This window comes from Callithrix jacchus, chromosome 9 (assembly GCF_049354715.1).
Source record: "Callithrix jacchus isolate 240 chromosome 9, calJac240_pri, whole genome shotgun sequence".
NCBI lineage: Eukaryota > Metazoa > Chordata > Mammalia > Primates > Cebidae > Callithrix > Callithrix jacchus.
The window spans coordinates 129,933,556-129,951,598 of record NC_133510.1 but is presented as its reverse complement, the minus strand read 5'-3'; the positions used below and the strand labels follow the sequence as shown (position 1 = coordinate 129,951,598).

Genomic DNA, 18,043 nt, shown 5'->3' with positions numbered 1-18,043 from the left:
AAAAAAACCCCAAAAACTGGGCATGGTCATATGTGCCTATAATGCCATTTACCTGGGAGGCTGAGATGTGAGGATCACTTGATCCCAGGAGTTTGAGGCTGCAGTGAGCTATGATTGCACAGCTGCACTCTTGCCTGGGAGACAGAGTGAGACCCAGGCTCTTAAAAAAAATAAAATAAAAACAAAAAAGACCCTTTTTAATCCATCAAATAAACACATAAATCTTTAGCTTAGTATAGATTTTGAGTTTCCTTCACTCCAACCTATTAATATTTTAGCAATAAAACTAAGATCTAATTGGAAAGAAAGTTGCCAAAAGTCCATTTGTAAAGTTGGTTACATAGGAGGACTCAGACCCAGGGCACCTACTCTGTCCCTGTGTCTTTTCTTGTATGTCATCCTGCTTCCTAATCTCTGTTTCTTAACAGGTAGGACACACACCCGACATGACTTACCTAGGCACTTTGTCCTGCTTCAAGACCTCTATGAAAGGAGAGGTACCTGTGCTTGCTCACATGGTGGTGAGCAGTCACTGAAGAGAGACAGAAGCTTCATGCTTCATTTGTCTTCCTTTGGATCCTTTCCACATCTGTAAGCGCACTGTAATAAAAGCAGAGGAAAACAGCTTTTCTCTTAAAATGCAAAATGAATAAATACCACTGCAATCCATCAATTGCCGGAATAGAGCATTACTCTTACACCCATCTGTACCTTTCTGTATTTAACTTGGTGGGTTTGAAATCACCAAGAGAAAATAACTTAGTCATTTTTTTTCAGATGGCATCTTCCAGACAGGGGTGGCTTTCTCTGATACCAAGTGGCATCGTCTATTATTTGGATTATTCTACAGCAACATTTAGAATCAGTGGAATAAAATTGCAAAATGAAACCAAGTCCATTTATTCAGTGGAATAGAACTGCAAGATAAAACCAAGTCTTGGAAACATATTTTTTACAGAAGAATCTGCACTTAATTTATTTATTTTTTCAACAAAGGTGCAAAGGGTCAGTCTTACTTCATTTCTCTTTCAGGGCATGTTATTATTATTGGTCTGTGAAAGAATGCTTTTTCATTCACTCATTATGTTGAACTATGTAAAATTACCACCTTTGTAAGATAGAAAAATAATCAAATATTAATGATTTCAAGTGGATCACCTAGTAGTTATTCCTTATTAGACCCACATCCAGGTTGGGTGATGTGGCTCATGCCTGTAATTCCAGCACTTTGGGAAGCTGAGGCAGGTAGATCACCTGAGTTCAGGAGTTCAAGACTAGGCTGACCAATGTGGTGAAACCCCATCTCTACTAAAAATACAAAAATTAGCTGGGCATGGTTGCGTGTGCCTGTAATCCCAGCTACTCGGGAGGCTGAGGTGGGAAAATCTCTTGAACCCAGGAGGCAGAGGTTACAGTGAGCTGAGATCTTGCCAGTGCACTCCATCCTGGGCAACAAAAGTGAAACTCTGTCTCAAAAAAACAAAAAACAAACAAAGAAAGCCAAAAACCAAAACAAAACCCCACATATCCTGCTACTATTTCCATTTCTGTATTGCCCAGTAGATACATAAAATTAACATATATTTTGTTACGGCCATGGAGTTGTCTGTGTGTTCTGTCAAAATATATATTGCTATTTGGGGTAAATAATATACTCATTATGCTTCTTTCTTAATTCACTTTTTTAAAAACACCTAGCTATGTTTCTATTTTTAAATCTACTCTTTTGTTTCTAACCATGGCATGATGCTGGACAGTTTGCCATGGCACGGCACGATGCTGGACAGTTTGCCACAGCATGGCACGATACTGGATAGTTTGCCATGGCACATTTTTACTACTCCACTCTCCCATCGGTGGGTACTCAGATTGCCTCAAAGCACACATCTCCCAGATATAACACTGCAGTCATCATTCTCACACATATATGCTGAGAGACTCATCTGCTTATTGATTTTTACAAGCTCCCTGGATATTTCATCTGTCAGTCTTTCGATAAATTTAGACTCTGCAACTATCCCCTGAGAAGACATCCTCCCATCTCAAAGTGCTTCAGAAAATCCAGTAGTGATCTCAACAAAACACTGTGACAACACAATCTTTCTAACGATAATCACATAGTCTCTTCAGCTGCAAGGCGAAATAGATTCCTGGGGTTTCTCACATTGTTGTTTTCATTAAAGCTAGTTCTCTCCAAAATATGTCAAAACATTATTCTTTCTATATGTCTGTATAGTCTCCTTTACTTCTTAAACTGTTTTAATTTTTAAAATTAAAACAGATGCTATTCACTATTCACAATAGTAAAGACATGGAATCAACCCAAATGCTCATCAGTAATAGACTGGATAAAGAGCATGTGATACATATTCACCATGAAATACTATGCAGCCCTGAGGAGGAAAGAGATCATGTCTTTGCAGGAACATGGGTGGAGCTGAAAGCCATCATCCTCTGCAAACTAACACAGGAAGATGAAACCAAACACTGTATGTTCTCATTTACAAGTGGGAGCTGAACAACGAGAAAACCTAAACACACTGAGGGAATAACACACACTAGGCCTGTTGAGGAGTGGTGGGGGGAGAGAGAGTGTCAGGAAGAATAGCTAATGGATTCTGGGCTTCATACCTCGGTGATGGGTTGATCCATGCTGCAAACCACCATGGCACACGTTTGCCTATGTAACAACCTGTACCTCCTGCACATGTGCCCCAGAACGTGAAATAAAAGTTTAAGAAACAACCATAGATGCTACCAATTCACTTTAAGAAAAAAAATAAAAATGTTCAATTGTTGAATTTGTGGTAAATATAATCTGAACAACTACCAGAACAAAGATGTGAAGCAAAATAGATGCACAAAACGAATCAAAGAAAATTCTAGAGTGGGAAATTAAGGAACACGCATTAGCTTTGCTCTGCAGGTAAATTCACTCTCGTTCCCTTCCTGGTAACTGCATCGTCTTTCCCAGTGAAGAACCAGCCCTCTCCGACTCTCAGTTCTGCCATGTGGAACCCCGCCTCTGCTGGAGAGGAAACGTAGGTGTTAACAGCTAAGCTAAGCAGTGTGTTCCTGCCTCTCTCCCCAGTGGCTGGCTCAGGCTTGGGCATGGGACCCAGGGAAAGCTAGGGAGCACTGGGGAGACTCTCTTGGGTTTCTACATATGAGGGTCTCACACTTTCCCATGGGAGGTTGTGAAGTCCAGGCTGATGCATCTATCTTCCATTCATTACCCTTTTTACAGGTAAAAGAAAGTCTCTCTGAGAAGCCAAGAATACTCCCGGAGCAAGTGAAATGGGAAAGTTATCTGAAAGAACCGTGCGTCGGACAGAGGGAAGATCCAGGCAGAGACCCTGCTGCAGGCACAGCCTTGGAATATGGGGAAATAAGAGAAGAGGGAGCTACCGTGGGGTGAACAGACTAAATGATGGTAGGACGTGAAGTCAAGCCTGGTTTTGTTGTTGTTGTTTTTTGATACGGAGTCTCTCTCTTTGTCACCAGGCTGGAGTGCAGTGGCGCAATCTCAGCTCACTGCAGCATTTGCCTCCTGGGTTCAAGCAATTCTCCTTCCTCAGCCTCCCAAGTAGCTGGGACTGCAGGCCCACATCACCATGCCCGGCTAGCTTTTGTATTTTTAGTAGAGACAGGATTTCGCCATGTTGGCCACGCTGGTCTCGATCCCTTGACCTCATGATCAGCCTGCCTCGGCCTCCTAAAGTGCTGAGACTACAGGCATGAGCCACAATGCCTGACCAGAAAAGCCCGTTTTTAAATGTCAACAGTAGGTATATAAAAGAAGAGAGAGTGGGGGCCAGGGTGGGGGGGACAGGAGGAGTCAAAGGAGTTTGGTATTTTTTTGATAGCAAATGAAGCCTGACCCCTCAGGGCTAAGTTACGACTTTGCGTGCTCCAGATGCTTTCGCTTCGTGGATTCCTACTCCATTAAAATATTATTATCGTGCTATTTCTTCTAATTTTAAAATAAATAAAAATTACAATATTTCATGAACCGTTTAATAGTACAATGGGCCTCAGGCACGGTGTCTGTCGTGGCTACTGGATACATTGCTACCCTGGACCTATTATTTATAGGAAGCATTAAATTACTTTTCTACTTAAGCCAGCTTTGGTATCGTTTTCTATTATTTGTAGTCAAAAATTGTTCACCAGCACAAAACGCTTTCTTCTCCTTAAGCAACACTTAATAATGCATGCATCCTTCCCTCGAGAAACCGTTAGTGTAAGCACAACAGATGTTAATTACCAGATTTAAAACAAGCAAACTTTGGTGTTCTAGTTCTTGAGTATTATCAGAGGAGGATCACGTGCAGAGCTAGGCAGTAACTTTAGTGAAATGATCATGGGCATGCAGCTGTGCCTCTCTTTTAATGAATTTGCTTCTCCTACATAACCTGCCACCAGCGGAGGACAGGCTAGATGTCACTCTCCAACAGTGGGGAGGAGTTAGGCAGCATCTTTACCCCCACACCCCATCCTCAATTCATTTCATGGCATTATCAATTGTCAAGTTATGCTGCTATAGAACAAATTACATCAACTGTAATTTGACACCATGGGCCTGAGCCTAGCATCTCTAGACCATTAATACCTGTTCAAACATGTATTCAAGACCATTAATACCTGTTCAAGCGTGTGCAGGTGTGACACTAAAAGTAACACAATACAGCTGTTTTTAGCTGCATGGAAGGAAGCCTGGACTCCCAACATGGTTACTGTTACTAATAGCTGTGCTAGACATTTTTTAGTACTTGATGCTTTTCAAAGAATGTTGATGTGCATCATCTGCTGTTATCCTCACAAATCACCCCCATGCCCACCACAGGAAGCTATAATTCTCATTTTATCTAATAGGAAAATAAAGCTCCAAACATTCAAGGAAGTTACCCATGATGTCTCTGTCACAGGGTGGGGTCTCCAATACTGATCTTGAGTTCCAATCCTAATGTCTCTGGGCCGTCTCCATCCCCTTCCTCCCTACCTATCTTTGGGAGGCGTGAGAGGCCCTCCTTTGTTTAAATCTTGAGAATCAATGAAATTCTCTTTGCCCAAGACCATCACACGAGATCTCACATCTGAACCATAGAAATTTTGGAGATTCACATCCTAAAACTATGTTTCTCTATCCCAGGCAATCCCTCCACGTATTGACCCAGACACATAATCTAATTTGCCAATGAGACAGAGAGAGAATAATAGAAACTCCAGAGGAACAAGCCCTGGGGGCATATTGCCCAGAATTGAATCCACACAGCAGGTGCTTTGGTGCCTGTAACTCAAGACTTCCTCATAATCCTCTGTCCTTCATCAACACCTGGCTGGGCAGGTACTTTACATCTATTAAAAATAGTATAATTTCTAGGTTCTGCTTGTTAATTTTGATCTCATTCATCTATTACAGCATCAGATTGAGTTTTCCGTAGATCATCTGTAGTATCCCGAAAGATTGTAGTAGAAGGTTTTGAAACGATCGCCACTTAACCTGCTTACCAGGTGATCCCACACCCTCCATTCGCCTCCATGGCCCACAGGAGATGCTCGCTCTAGGTGCTGGTTCTCTCTCCAGCTGCTAGGCCATTTCTGCTCCCCTCAGGGGTGCTTCAAGCTTAGTGCCAGCCTCTGTTATGTCATTATTACACTGCCCTCATTTAATCTATATTATATAAATCAGGGAGCAGATTGAGCTGCTTCTATGGAAAGGAGCATAAATGCTGCGGAAAGATTCTACAAAAACTACTTGACTAAAAACATGTCTGACAAATTAGGTATGGAAAACAGAACTTCAAAACACAACAGACAATTATCTAAGCTCTGGAAGGGTCCCTTCCTCCGATTGATTCTGAAGTGTCTTTAAGTAATTGCTCCACATTGGAGTAAAAACAATGGGATATTGCAGATGGCCCTTTAAGAAGGTTATGGTTTATGACTGAAAGAGATCACACCAACCCTGCAGACTTCTGCAAATAAAAACCTTGGCTCCACACATCAAAAGGCTGGAGAATGAATATTTATTTATTTATTTATTTATTTATTTATTTATTGAGACAAAATTTTGCCCAGGTGGAGTGCAATGGCGCAATCTCAGCTCACTGCAACCTCCGCCTCCCAGGTTCAAGCGATTCTCCTACCTCAGACTCTCGAGTAGCTGGGATTGCAGGCGTGCACCACTACACCCAGCTAATTTTATGTTTTTAGTAGAGATGGGATTTCGTCATGTTGGTCAGGCTGTTTTTGAAATCCCAACCTCAGGTGATCGGCCCATCTTGGCCTCCCAAATTGCTGGGATTAGAGCTGTGAGCCACTAGGCTGGGCCCATGTTTTTAAGTTAAAAGGAAAGAGTAATTACACAGAGTAGAGATCACTGTTTAAACAATTTCTCAATCTGCGTCATTTTTTTATGAAGCCACCGACTCATAAAGTCACTTCTTTATTAAGCCTTTTCTAAGGGGGCTGCTTCTGCAGTGCTAGGTCTGCAGAGCTCAGCCTCCCTCTGCTGCAGATGAGTGTGGCATCCTCGGACAAATCATTTCTGCTTCTGGACCTTCACTTTGCCTTCTGCATATGCGGTGTTTGATGAAAACAATTTCTGAGCTTCTTCCATTTCTGATATGCTAGGATTCTACATGCAAACCAATCTATGGGTATGCACTTGGACAGGAGAGAGAGCTGTAGAGAAGAAGACGTTTTAAGTATGACAGAAGGACAAAATTCGGTCAAGAGCAGGGCTCCCATAATATAGCAAAGAAACCACTGCCAGCTCACGAGAACATTTTAGGGGCATGTCAAAAACCTACTACCATATAAAATGTTAATGTATCTTAATGTGTAAATGTATTACAAAATGAGGGAAAACTCTTTTTTAAACTTTCTGATGAATTTAGGAAGGGTCTCAATTGAGGGGACTATGTCTTCGACCCTTTTGAACTCCTGCCCACCTCCCCTTTTAACAGCAACAGCTATGACATAGGATCAGAGGCTTCAGGAATCTTCACACCTACCTTGAACTTCATAACACTGGAGGAAGGTTTTTGGCATGATTATTGTTGTTACACTTTATTTATTGCCAGGAAGTTTAATTTTTTTATTCATAGAAGTGATACCCAGTCTCTGTTTTAGGTAAATTCATGTAAATAAGCATATGAATTGATTTAAAGAAAAATGCTGATTGAACAATATTTCTCATGATGTGTACATGTGGAAGACACAGTGGAATCAGATGAGAGAAAGAGATGTTTGCAGCTGCTCCATCCCTGAACACAGGAGTTCCCAGGGTGGGACACATTGGTTCCATCTTCACCACTAATGACTCATGGGACCTCCAAGAATGAAAACCACAAACAAAACAGACTTTCAAACAAACTAAAGGAAAATGTAAGATGTGCAGTTTTGTTTTGTTTTTTTTTTGTTTTTGTTTCTTTTTGTTTTTTTTTTTTGAGATGGAGTCTTGCTCTGTAGCCCAGGCTGGAGTGCAATGTAGTGATGTGATCTCGGCTCACTGCAGCCCCCACCTCCTGGGCTCAAGCAATTCTCCTGCTTCAGCCTCCCAAATAGCTGGGATTACAGGCACCCACCACCATGCCTGGCTAATTTTTGTATTTTTAGTAGAGATAAGGTTTCATCATGTTGATCAGGCTGGTCTTGAATTCCTGACTTCAGGCGACCCACCCACCTTGGCCTCCCAAAATGCTGGAATTACTAGGCGTGAGCCACTGTACCTGGCCAAGACTTGTAAAATTAAAACACACACACACACACACACACACACTCATACTTCTCAATCTCTAACACACAGACACACACTCACACATATTTTCAAAGTGGAAATATGTCTGCAGTAATGCCCTGGGTGATTCATCCCTGAAACACAGTATCCCACTTCAGGAACAATGTTACCACCATGAATTTAATGTCATTTCTTGTCATAACCATCCAGCAACCTCACATTGACACAGGCCATGTGAAGTTTTTGAAGGCTCCTGCATGGGTTAAATCTCTGTGGGTCTGATGGTCTGGTTCCTGTTTGACAGCTAAGAACCTAGAGTTCTGTGAAGCAAAAGAACTTGGCAAAAGCCACACTGAGTTAGGACCAGATCTCCGCACGCCCAACCCCAATGTGGCTTCTCTTTCCACTGTCCCATCCACACATTTTAAGAAGATGGTAAGACTGTCTCTGGCTCCTGCCCTTGTCCACTGCTGCATTATTATGCCTCTCGGGAACATCACTCTGAATAAAAAGAGATACAAACAGGTGATCTCAACCACATTTTAGAAAGAAGTAAACTCAGGTTACTGAAAACGCACATTTGCCTTAGAAGCAAAAATGAATGACATGATTTTTTCTTCAGTGTTTCAGGAGAATGAAGCTATTGACAAAATGATACAATGAAAATAAACAGGATTACACAATTCTATCCATGTAGTCACGCAATCAAGGGAGAATATTATTATTTTTCTTTGACTCCCTCCAGCAATAGAAAGCCATTCTGACTCTCTTTTGAGAGAGAAAACATGTAGGAAGGAAATTGCTTGGCTTTGAGAACAACAGGAAAGGCTGGAAAGCCTTGGCTACAAACGGCCAGCCCCAGAACACATCACATAGGTGTCAGGATAGCACCAAGAAGAGATGGTCAGATTCAGCAGACCTGGCCTTGACAGCAGAGGGCATTAATCAGTCATCACCTGCTCCCAGAGGCCATACTAACCACTGTACCTAGTGGTACCTGGCAGGTATTCCCATCAACAGTGGCTACACATTCCCTGTGGACCAGCAGTAGGGACCATGTCTGCCATGGAGTTTCTGCTAAGTTTCATGCTTCATGTAAAAATATGTATACACAAACAGGCACACACATACAAACACACAAGCATATACAGACATGTACATACATGCTTTAGGACCCTCAATGCACATTACAGACTGTGATGTGTACTCCTTAAAATTAATAGGCAAGACAACCACACCAATCACGAATCATGGTTCAGCCACTTACTGTACAACAAGCTGCTTCCTCACCCTCATAAATAGCGTCTGCATACCTGAGTCTTATTTTCTTCATATCTGTTCAATTATTTTTAAAATAAAAAGTGAAGATAGTGTTACTCTATATCAATGGTCAGCAAAATGCTGCATGGGTCAAAGCATAACCTCCTAGTTTTGTTTGTCTGGTGAATTAAGACAGTTTGTTTTTGTTTGTTTTGTCTTTCACATTTTGAAATAATTATAAAAATAAACAGAATTTAGTGTGTGGTGTGAAAAACACATGTTTACATTTCAGTGTCTGTAAATAGAGTTTCATAGTAAAATATTTCTAATCATTTGCCTGCATGTAGTCTGGAGCTCTCTTACAAAAATAACCCTGAGTCTAGTCTATTCATGAGGAAATTGGAAGTTGGAAACGCTCCCAAAGGAGACGCAATCTCCAAACTCTGACCACCATTTCTCAAAACCATCAAGATCATTTGAAACAAGGAGAGACTGAGAAATTGCCACAGACCAGTGGAGACTAAGCAAATGCAACAAGTAAGCAATTTGGTGTCCTGGTTTCTATTAATTAAATAGTTAAATATATGTTCTATTAACTATTTAACTAATAGAACAAGAAGAGGAATAAGGAACAGAAAGAAAACATTAATAGGAAAACTGGCGATATCCAGGTACAATCTGGACTTCAGTGGATAGTGATGCCTCAGTGTTGGGTCATTAGTTTGAAAAAGCACGCCACGGTCATGTAAAATGTTAATAAGAGGCGAAAACAGATAAGAGGTATAAGGAAACATTCTATACCATCTTTGCAACTTCTCTTTAAATTTAAAATTATTCCAAAATTTAAAAAGCTTACTAAAAAGTAGAATGGAGGATTTTAATTCTAAGGGAAAGGAAAATTCTCCATGTAGCTAAAGAACATGGAAGTCAGCATAAGTTTGTTTCTGGGGGATTATCTTCTCAGACGAAAAGGAGCCACTAGGTAGTGGGAGGTGGCAGGTCCTGATGGCTTCACGCAGTGCCGCAGACTGAGTTCCTTAGGGGGTTTCATAGGAGATCCTTTGAAGAAGGGTGCTCTGTATTAGATACAATAGAAACTTGTGGAAAAGATGAGGATACTGAGGAAAACCAGCAATGCAATCCGCAATCCAATCCCTTGACAGTCTGCACCTGCACATAAAAGGAAAGCAAAGGCATAGCAACTAATGCAATGCATACAAACTGCCGTCTACCCATCACTTCCAAACACTGCTTTCCCCAACAGTGAAAACTCATGCACAGTGTGATCCCCAGTGACTTCTATCCGGCCATGTAGAAAGGGAGAAGTTGGATTCACCATTGACTAGTGGATTCTGTGGCTCAACAGTCTCCATCTCTGAAACCGTCAATTCTTCCATTTCTTAAAGGAAAGAAAAACAGGAATCAATATGGTTTGTGTGTAAACATTACGCACAGTAAGTTGCCCATCAGCCAAAACTATTTTTGACATCCCGCCTGTGGAATGTGGCATGCTGACACTTGAGAACCTTTTGCTTATTTCCATCGTCCCTTCATGTTGCATCTACTTGGGAAGCCTGTCAAGGACACATTCAGATATCGCCATCATTTCCATGAAAACGAGAATAACGCTGTGGTAGAGCATTTACGCTTCTATAATCTTCCGTTCCATAAAAATGAAAAGCCTCATAGATGCTACTGAGGGGCCTAAAGATGAAAACTCAAGCATATTAACTGCAGTGTCACTTATAACATTAAGCCAAATAAGCAGCAAATACGCTGTGGCCGTGTCCCTGAATTTGCATCAGATATTTACAAGCTGAACCATCCTGAGCAACCTGCCTCATCTTCCTACGATTCAATGTTCCTCACTTAGGACATGAGGTGACAATAGATTCTGTCTCACTGGGTGATTGTGGGCATCATATGAGTCCTAAGACAAAGCACTCAGAAGAGTCACTGGCATGTATAAGTAATAGATGTCCCCCTGCTATTGTCTTTATTAATAATTAGCCTTAAATGCTAATTAATAAGGGACTGCATAAATAAATCAGGATACACTTGTAAAGTGTGAATTTCTAATTCACCATCTAAGAACTTATTGTATGGAAATAATCAAGCATTTTGGAAAGAGATATACGTGCCAAGATGTTCATGGTAAGCATTATTTATGACAGCAAGAAGCCTTTGAAAGCAACCTGAATATCCACCATGAAAACGGTTAAATAAATATGGTTCAGACATGCTATGAATAGGATATGAAATCACCATCGGAACCATGAGTTGAAGATAATATAGTGTCAGATGAAGCATTTGCAATGTGTTATATGAAACAGCATATATAAAATACCATTTAAGCCCAACTAATAAATTCCTTACACAAGTGTACCTGCGTGTATGTAAAATATATAAAGTATATCTAATCATGTCACACATATTTGTTATTTTGAGGGGATATTCAGCAACATTTCTAATCAGAAATGTGACCCTATAGATGGGACAGAGTCCAGACAAAAATGAAAATAGGCAGTCATGCCTTAGGAGATCATTCTCAGAAGAATTAAATATCTGCTCCAACTTATAATATATTTGAAAAAGTAGAGCGATGCAGAAGCATCATTAATGAAGAATCTGGGAAAAATCCAATGTCACGCTTAGTTGCTTTATTTCCCCCTGAATGAGTGGCCAGTTACCTTTCCGGCAAATTCATCCACAAAGAGGTTGAGATTGAAAAGCGGGGCTCCTGCAGGCTCAGCAGCCTGTGCAGTGTGACCCCTCCGCTGGCGTCGGAAGATATGCAGCTGAACACGCAGATTTGGGTTGAGATTTTCAGGTTTTATCTTCTCCCGAAATCCAGGAGGAACCCAAGGAAGGATTAAAACTCTGATTGCTTTCCAGATATGGAAAAAGAAATTAAAGGCAAAGCATAAATGGACTTTCTTTCCATCACGAATGGGTTTCTCCTCTTCATCTTTTATGTAGATATTTTTATACCTTTTGATGCAAACAAAATTTAAGAATGCAGGTTTTTAAAATTTATTTCAGTTTTGTGGCAAAATCTTCCACTTATGTGAAACAGCTGAAGTAAAATGCTATGTAAATGTTGTCTGAAAGGGTCTATGAAAAGCTGTACACATCAGTTGCCCGGGTCTCATTTTGTCCAAGGGCCAGATGGCAGCAAAATGTATCTGAGTTAGAAATACATGTGGAATTTTATAAAGCCACAAAAATATGTCTTGAGGAATACATGTTGGTTGGGCAAGCCAACACCTCTCTCTTGAATCCAAGATTCCAAAGGTAGTATAATCCTTTCTTTCCCATCAGCAGAAGAGTCACTATTGCAACCCACATTCTGAGTGTGAAATGAGGCCTTGTTCCGTTTCCTAATTTCCAAGATTGTTTTTCAGTGCCCAGCTGAATAAAGTATGCCCTGGGAAGAGAGAACAAGAAAGTCTTAATGAGGCCCAGCTCAACAGGGCTTCTCATTACTGGCCTGCTTATGAGCTACAGACAGAATCAAGCATCAAGGTTCAGAGAAAGACAGAGTGAATCTGTGAGGTTTGCCAGAGAAGTGCTGTGGGAGAAGCTTCCTCCAGCCCAGCGGTGCCAAGAGAAGCTGGCTCCAGAGAAGCCTCAGAAAGCTTCAGGGGAACCCTAATAGCCCATTGGAAGGAAGCCACTCCCAGGGTCTTGGGAACCCTGGCAGGAGACCGTGGCCCACAGCATTTCCACCGACCTAACTGCCTCATTTGTAACTGCACTTGGAACCCATACATCATGCCTGAAAATGTGCCTCCGTCAGGATGGAGGAAGGAAATCCTGAATCCAAACACTCAGGCAGTGTGACAGGTCCCCTGATAGGACCCGCAGACTTGAAGGCCTGCCATCTCCTCCCCACATCGCTATAATGCTAATTACCCGCTGCATGGCCAACGGGGAAAGAATTCATGGCATTTCCACAGGTGAGGCCATTCCTAGAGCATACACAGCAGACAACTCAGGCACAGAGAACCAAGCACAGGAGGAGGTCTCCTTCCAATGGGCCACCTGGCCAGACTCCCAGAAACCTCCAGCAAGATCAACGCCTCATTAAATACCCAAACATAGCCATGAGGCGTCGCTGACCATACACAGTTAGGGACCCTCCTGTGTCCATGGTCTTGTGTGCCAAGAGCTTGAAAGAACCTTGGTAAGGAAACTGATATCCATCCAGGGTGGTGATGTTGATGGCACCACTAAGGGTGAAGGAAAGGGCCAAAGGTCCCCTCATCCTCTTCTAACCAGGCTTGTCTGAAATATTGGTTTCTGATTTATTGACACACCTTCCTCTGTGCTGTTTTCATGGGTCTTACTGCCTCCTTGCCCAGCCTGGAGCCCCCTCCACCAGGATGTGTGCAGAGATGCAGCCCCTTGTCAGGCTTCCTGAGCCCCCGTCATCTGCCCATCTCCAGTGGATACCACCACGACTTTCCCATAGAGGGAATTCCCAGAAAACAGGTTTTGTTCTCACTTCCAGTCAAATTCCCCCCAGAAAAAGCCACATTTCTGACAAGACCTGTTTCTGAAAATCCCCTAGCGGCTGTCAACTGCCAGTTTGTCCTGGGGCCCCAGACACCTTCTTCCATTGTGTGTGCCTCAGACATAGCTTTCCCAGGCTCTCTCCCACTGGCTCTCAGCGGGTTCCTTCAATTTGCAGGCACTGGTGCGAGGCTGGCGGACAGGAAAAAGGAAAAACTCGAGTATTTGTTTTTCTTCCTGCTTCTTGCAACATGTTCTGCTAATGGCTTTGTCTTCCCTGTGGTTCCAACTCTTCGACAGCTCCCCTTTCCATCTTCTCAGATACCCCAGCAACATCACCCAGGATGGCTACTGGTTCTAACTTCCACCAATGGGCCCAGTACCTGGCACCAGCAATACCACCTCTTCCCTCTGTCCCTTCAACTGCAGGACTGGTAACAGCTTCTTGCAGCTCTTAACCTCTGCATTTATTTTCTCAACAAACATTCAGCCAGCCATTGTTTTATAGCTTTTCTACACCCAGGTAAATAATCCCTATACTACATCCGTCTGTTAAAATACCTAGAAGATTTTTTTGTTTTCCTAGCTGGAATGTGTTTGAGAGATTCAGTCACCAATGATTTCATCCTATTTTGCTTCCTTAAAAGCATTTATTGCTACCTAAAAATGTCCTGTGTGTATGTTTTGCTTACTTTTCTATCAACCATCAAGCCCCCCAAAAATGTCCTGAAAGGAAACATTTTGGTATTTAGATCACTGCTGCATCCCAAGTGCCTAGTGGGAGGTATTGTATCTGTGCCAAATGAATAGAAATCTGTGCGTCAGCTAAGGTGGCCTCCAATTAAAACACAAAATAAGGTGGATTAAAGGGTGGACAGTGGACCAGATGGATAGATATGCTGTAAGCAAACATCGTAAAATATTAACTGCTGAATCTAGGAGCTGCTATTTGGAGGTTCAACGAGCAATCCTAGCAGCTCTGTCACTACCTGAATAGGAGGCAGCTGGTGCGCTGAGAAGCTGAGACCCCTGGGCTGGATCCCCAGGCCTGCATGAGCTCACGGGGGTTACTGAGAGAAGTCACATAACCCCTCTGAGGTTCAGTTTGTTTTCTCTGTGTTCAATGGGATTTCATATTCTCTCCACCCATCAGGAACACTCCATGAGACAACTTAAATGTGCCCTTAACCTTTGACTTCGTTTTGATGGGACCAGGCATGGAGTTCATTTGCTCTGCACTTTCACTAATTGAGACTGATCTTCCTCTCCTTTGGCCATTATGTATATCAGTAAGGATTCCTTTAGTTGCATTTAAATGTAAAGCACACAGTCACTGCTGGAAAGGCTGGGAGTAGACTGGCTTCAGGCTCAGATGGATTCACGTGCAAACAATGGCACCAAGATGCCTCTTCATTCATTTCTCAGTCTTGCTTTCCATGGTGTGGCTCTGTTAAAGTTCCACATGGTGACAAGAACATCATCTTGTAAACAACATTGTTCAGTCCATCAGTAACTGGTTAGGGTTCCTTTTCCAGTGGGTCAGTGTCTCCAGTGGGTCGGTGTCATCCCTCACCCTATCACTGGCCTGGGGGAAGAATGTATTGAGCTCCCAGCTTGTGCCAGGAAGCCTCCTACTGAGGCCTAAAAAAACTCAGTTTTTCCTGAAGTACAAAGCTGGGTGGTAAAGGACTGGTGGTGTTTTTCCATAGCATTCTTAGATGCTGCGGAAAAACAGGATGGGAAGGGCAAAGGAAGGCTGAGCAGAAAAAAATCAACAATTGTTCATTCTCAAACCCAAACAAAATAGAAAATAACAATATAATATGACTTATTCAACTCAGTCATCTTGTTAAAAAAGAGAAACCAAGAGTGCCCGCAGAGTGTGCCAGATATTTAAGCAATTATTCTGGAGAAAAAAGTTACTACTGGAATTGACTCTTTTTTAAAAAAAACATTGTAAGATTAGACCATCTGAACCCAGTGCCACCAATTTGTATCCTTTGTAGGGACATGAATGAATCTGGAAACCATCATTCTCAGCAAACTGACACAAGAACAGAAAATCAAGCACCGCATGTTCTCACTCATAGGAGAGTATTGAACGATGAGAACACATGGACACAGGGAGGGAAGCATCATACACTGGGGTCTGTTGGGGGGTGTCTAGGGGAGCGACAGTGGGGGGTGGGGAGTTGTGGAGGGATAACATGGGGAGAAATGCCAGATATAGATGATGGGGGGATGGAGGCAGCAAACCACATTGCCACGTATATACCTATGCAACAATCCTGCATGATCTGCACATGTACCCCAGAACCTAAAGTACAGTTTAAAAAAATGAAATTAACACAGAAAATCAACATAACAAATCCAGATCTCTGGCTTTTATTTAAAAATGTAAAAGCATCTGGAAACTGGGACATACATTTCTCCTGGCACTAATCGGATGGCTCTCAGTGGCTGCTGAGCCCATTACATGGGGCCTCTGTCCTAAGGTTTTCCACAGTCCCCACCATTCCCTCCTGCCCCATGTCTAGGCTGCTTCACTATTGAAAAATGGTAAAATTTATTGAAAAAATGGTAAAATACAAGTCATCCAAGATACCTTGGGGAAGCCAGTATCTTGTAAGGAATGGCTCACAAAAACTAGAAAGACAGAACCATCATGTTGCTTATTTCTTGTGAAAAGACTTCTGCTATGGACTGAACTGTGTTCCCAAAATTCATATGCTGAAGCCCTAACATCCAGTCTGGCTGAATCTGGAGTAAGGAAGTAATTAAGGTTGAAGTAGGTGATAGTGATGGAGCCCTTGCGTGGTCTAATAGGATCCTTATAGGGAGATAGAGCAGAAGGCTCACTGTTTCTCTCTGCCACATGAAGACACTCTGAGAAGGTGATTGTCTGAGGGCTGGGAAGACATCCCTGGAGCTAATCAGCAGGCACTTTGCTCTTGGGCTTCCTGTCTCCAGAATTGTGGAAAAAAAAAATTTAAGCCACCCAGTCTATGGTATTTTATGGCAGTGCCAGAAGACTAATGCAACTACCTTAAGAAAATTAAGACTGTTTAAAAATGACCATAACCCTTGTTTATATATATATATATATATATATATATATATATATATATATATATTTTTTTTTTTTTTTTTTTTGAGCTGGAGTTCGGCTCTGTTGCCCTGTCTGGAGTGCAGTGGCATGATCTCAGCTCACTGCAACCTCCACCTCCCAGGTTCAAGCAATTCTCCTGCCTCAGCCTCTTGAGTAGCTGGGACTACAGGCATGTGCCACCATGCCTGGCTAAGTTTTGTATTTTTAGTAGAGATGGGGTTTCAACGTATTGGCCAGGCTGGTCTTGAACTCCTGACCTTGTGATCCGCCTGCCTCAGCCTTCCAAAGTGCTGAGATTACATTGTTTATGTATTAATGGATGCCTCATGAGAGTTGAAACAGTGTCAGCTCGGGAGCTTAACTGTCACTCCTGCCACCTTTTTCATGGTATTATATTACTGTTATATTATGTTTAACTTATGGTACAAAAAACGGATGTATCATTTCTATCAGAACTAATTATGTAAAGGCCCTTATTACACATATGACACAGCCAATATATATCCAAAGTGGAAGATACAGTTTTATCCCTAGGAATAAATAATTTAGTTGGAAAGGGAAGATGTATGCTCACAACAAACACTGGTGCATAAATGAAAATACATAATGCAGTGCTGAAAGTGCTCTGTCGCTTTAACTATTGTCAGAGTTCAGGAAAAGAAAAGATCAATGCGTTTGAAACAATGACACATATGTAATGAAATTCATCTTAACTACTAACTGCTAACTATACATCAAGCATGAGTTAAGTACTTGGCATCTACTCAGATAGGAGGTTAAGAAGTTTGCCGGCTGGCACTAACAACAGGTGGTTAGAATTTGAACTCAGGCTCAGAGGCTGTGCTCAGATGAACTGTTTCCTTCTTGGTACTTTAACCAGCTGCAGGCTGTATGCAAATTTCCCTTGGAGCTGACGGCCGGTAAAAGTCACAGGCTCTGTCATGTCCTTCTCGTGGATCCCCTAGTAGACGGTCCTGGTTAGTACCCAAAGTAGGCATCATCATTGTTTTAATTAATAATATGTCATGAAATTTTTGTGGAATAAAACCTATAAAGAAGAACTCAATGTAATTCCAGCTACTCAGGAGGCTGAGGCAGAGAATTGCTTGAACCCGGGAGGTGGGGGTCACAGTGAGCCGAGATCGTGCTGCTGCACTCCAGCCTGGGCTACAGAGCAAGACTCCCATCTCAAGAGAAAAACAGAAACGCAAGGAATATTTGTTATCCCAAAAGCCTTAGAAATCTCCAACCCAAAGTCACAATAAGAACAGTTGGAACAAGCGCCTTGGAGGAAACTGAAAGAGCAAGACTCTATCCCTTATTCCCCAAACCCAGTCAAGGACTTACTTTGTGCCAGATCTTAACTACTTGCTGAGGATGTGGAAATGTACAAGGAAGGCATGACTTCTGGTCAG

The 18,043-nt window shown here is 42.1% G+C and overlaps 1 protein-coding gene across 12 annotated transcripts in view; it reads right to left on the bottom strand.

The window, feature by feature from the left end:
- LOC108593251 (LINE-1 retrotransposable element ORF2 protein) overlaps window positions 1-18,043 on the bottom strand; it is a 49,809-nt gene that overhangs the window by 19,542 nt on the left and 12,224 nt on the right. For 11 of the 12 annotated variants that reach the window (XM_078338139.1, XM_035258165.3, XM_078338140.1 and 8 more), the window contains exon 2: window positions 456-600. In XM_078338139.1, coding sequence (XP_078194265.1) covers window positions 530-600 — 71 coding nt within the window. In that variant the 3' untranslated portion in view covers window positions 456-529. Of the gene's footprint in view, window positions 1-455; window positions 601-6,030; window positions 10,175-11,694; window positions 12,432-18,043 lie in introns of those variants that run through there. The other variant, XM_035258171.3, reaches the window with a different exon arrangement.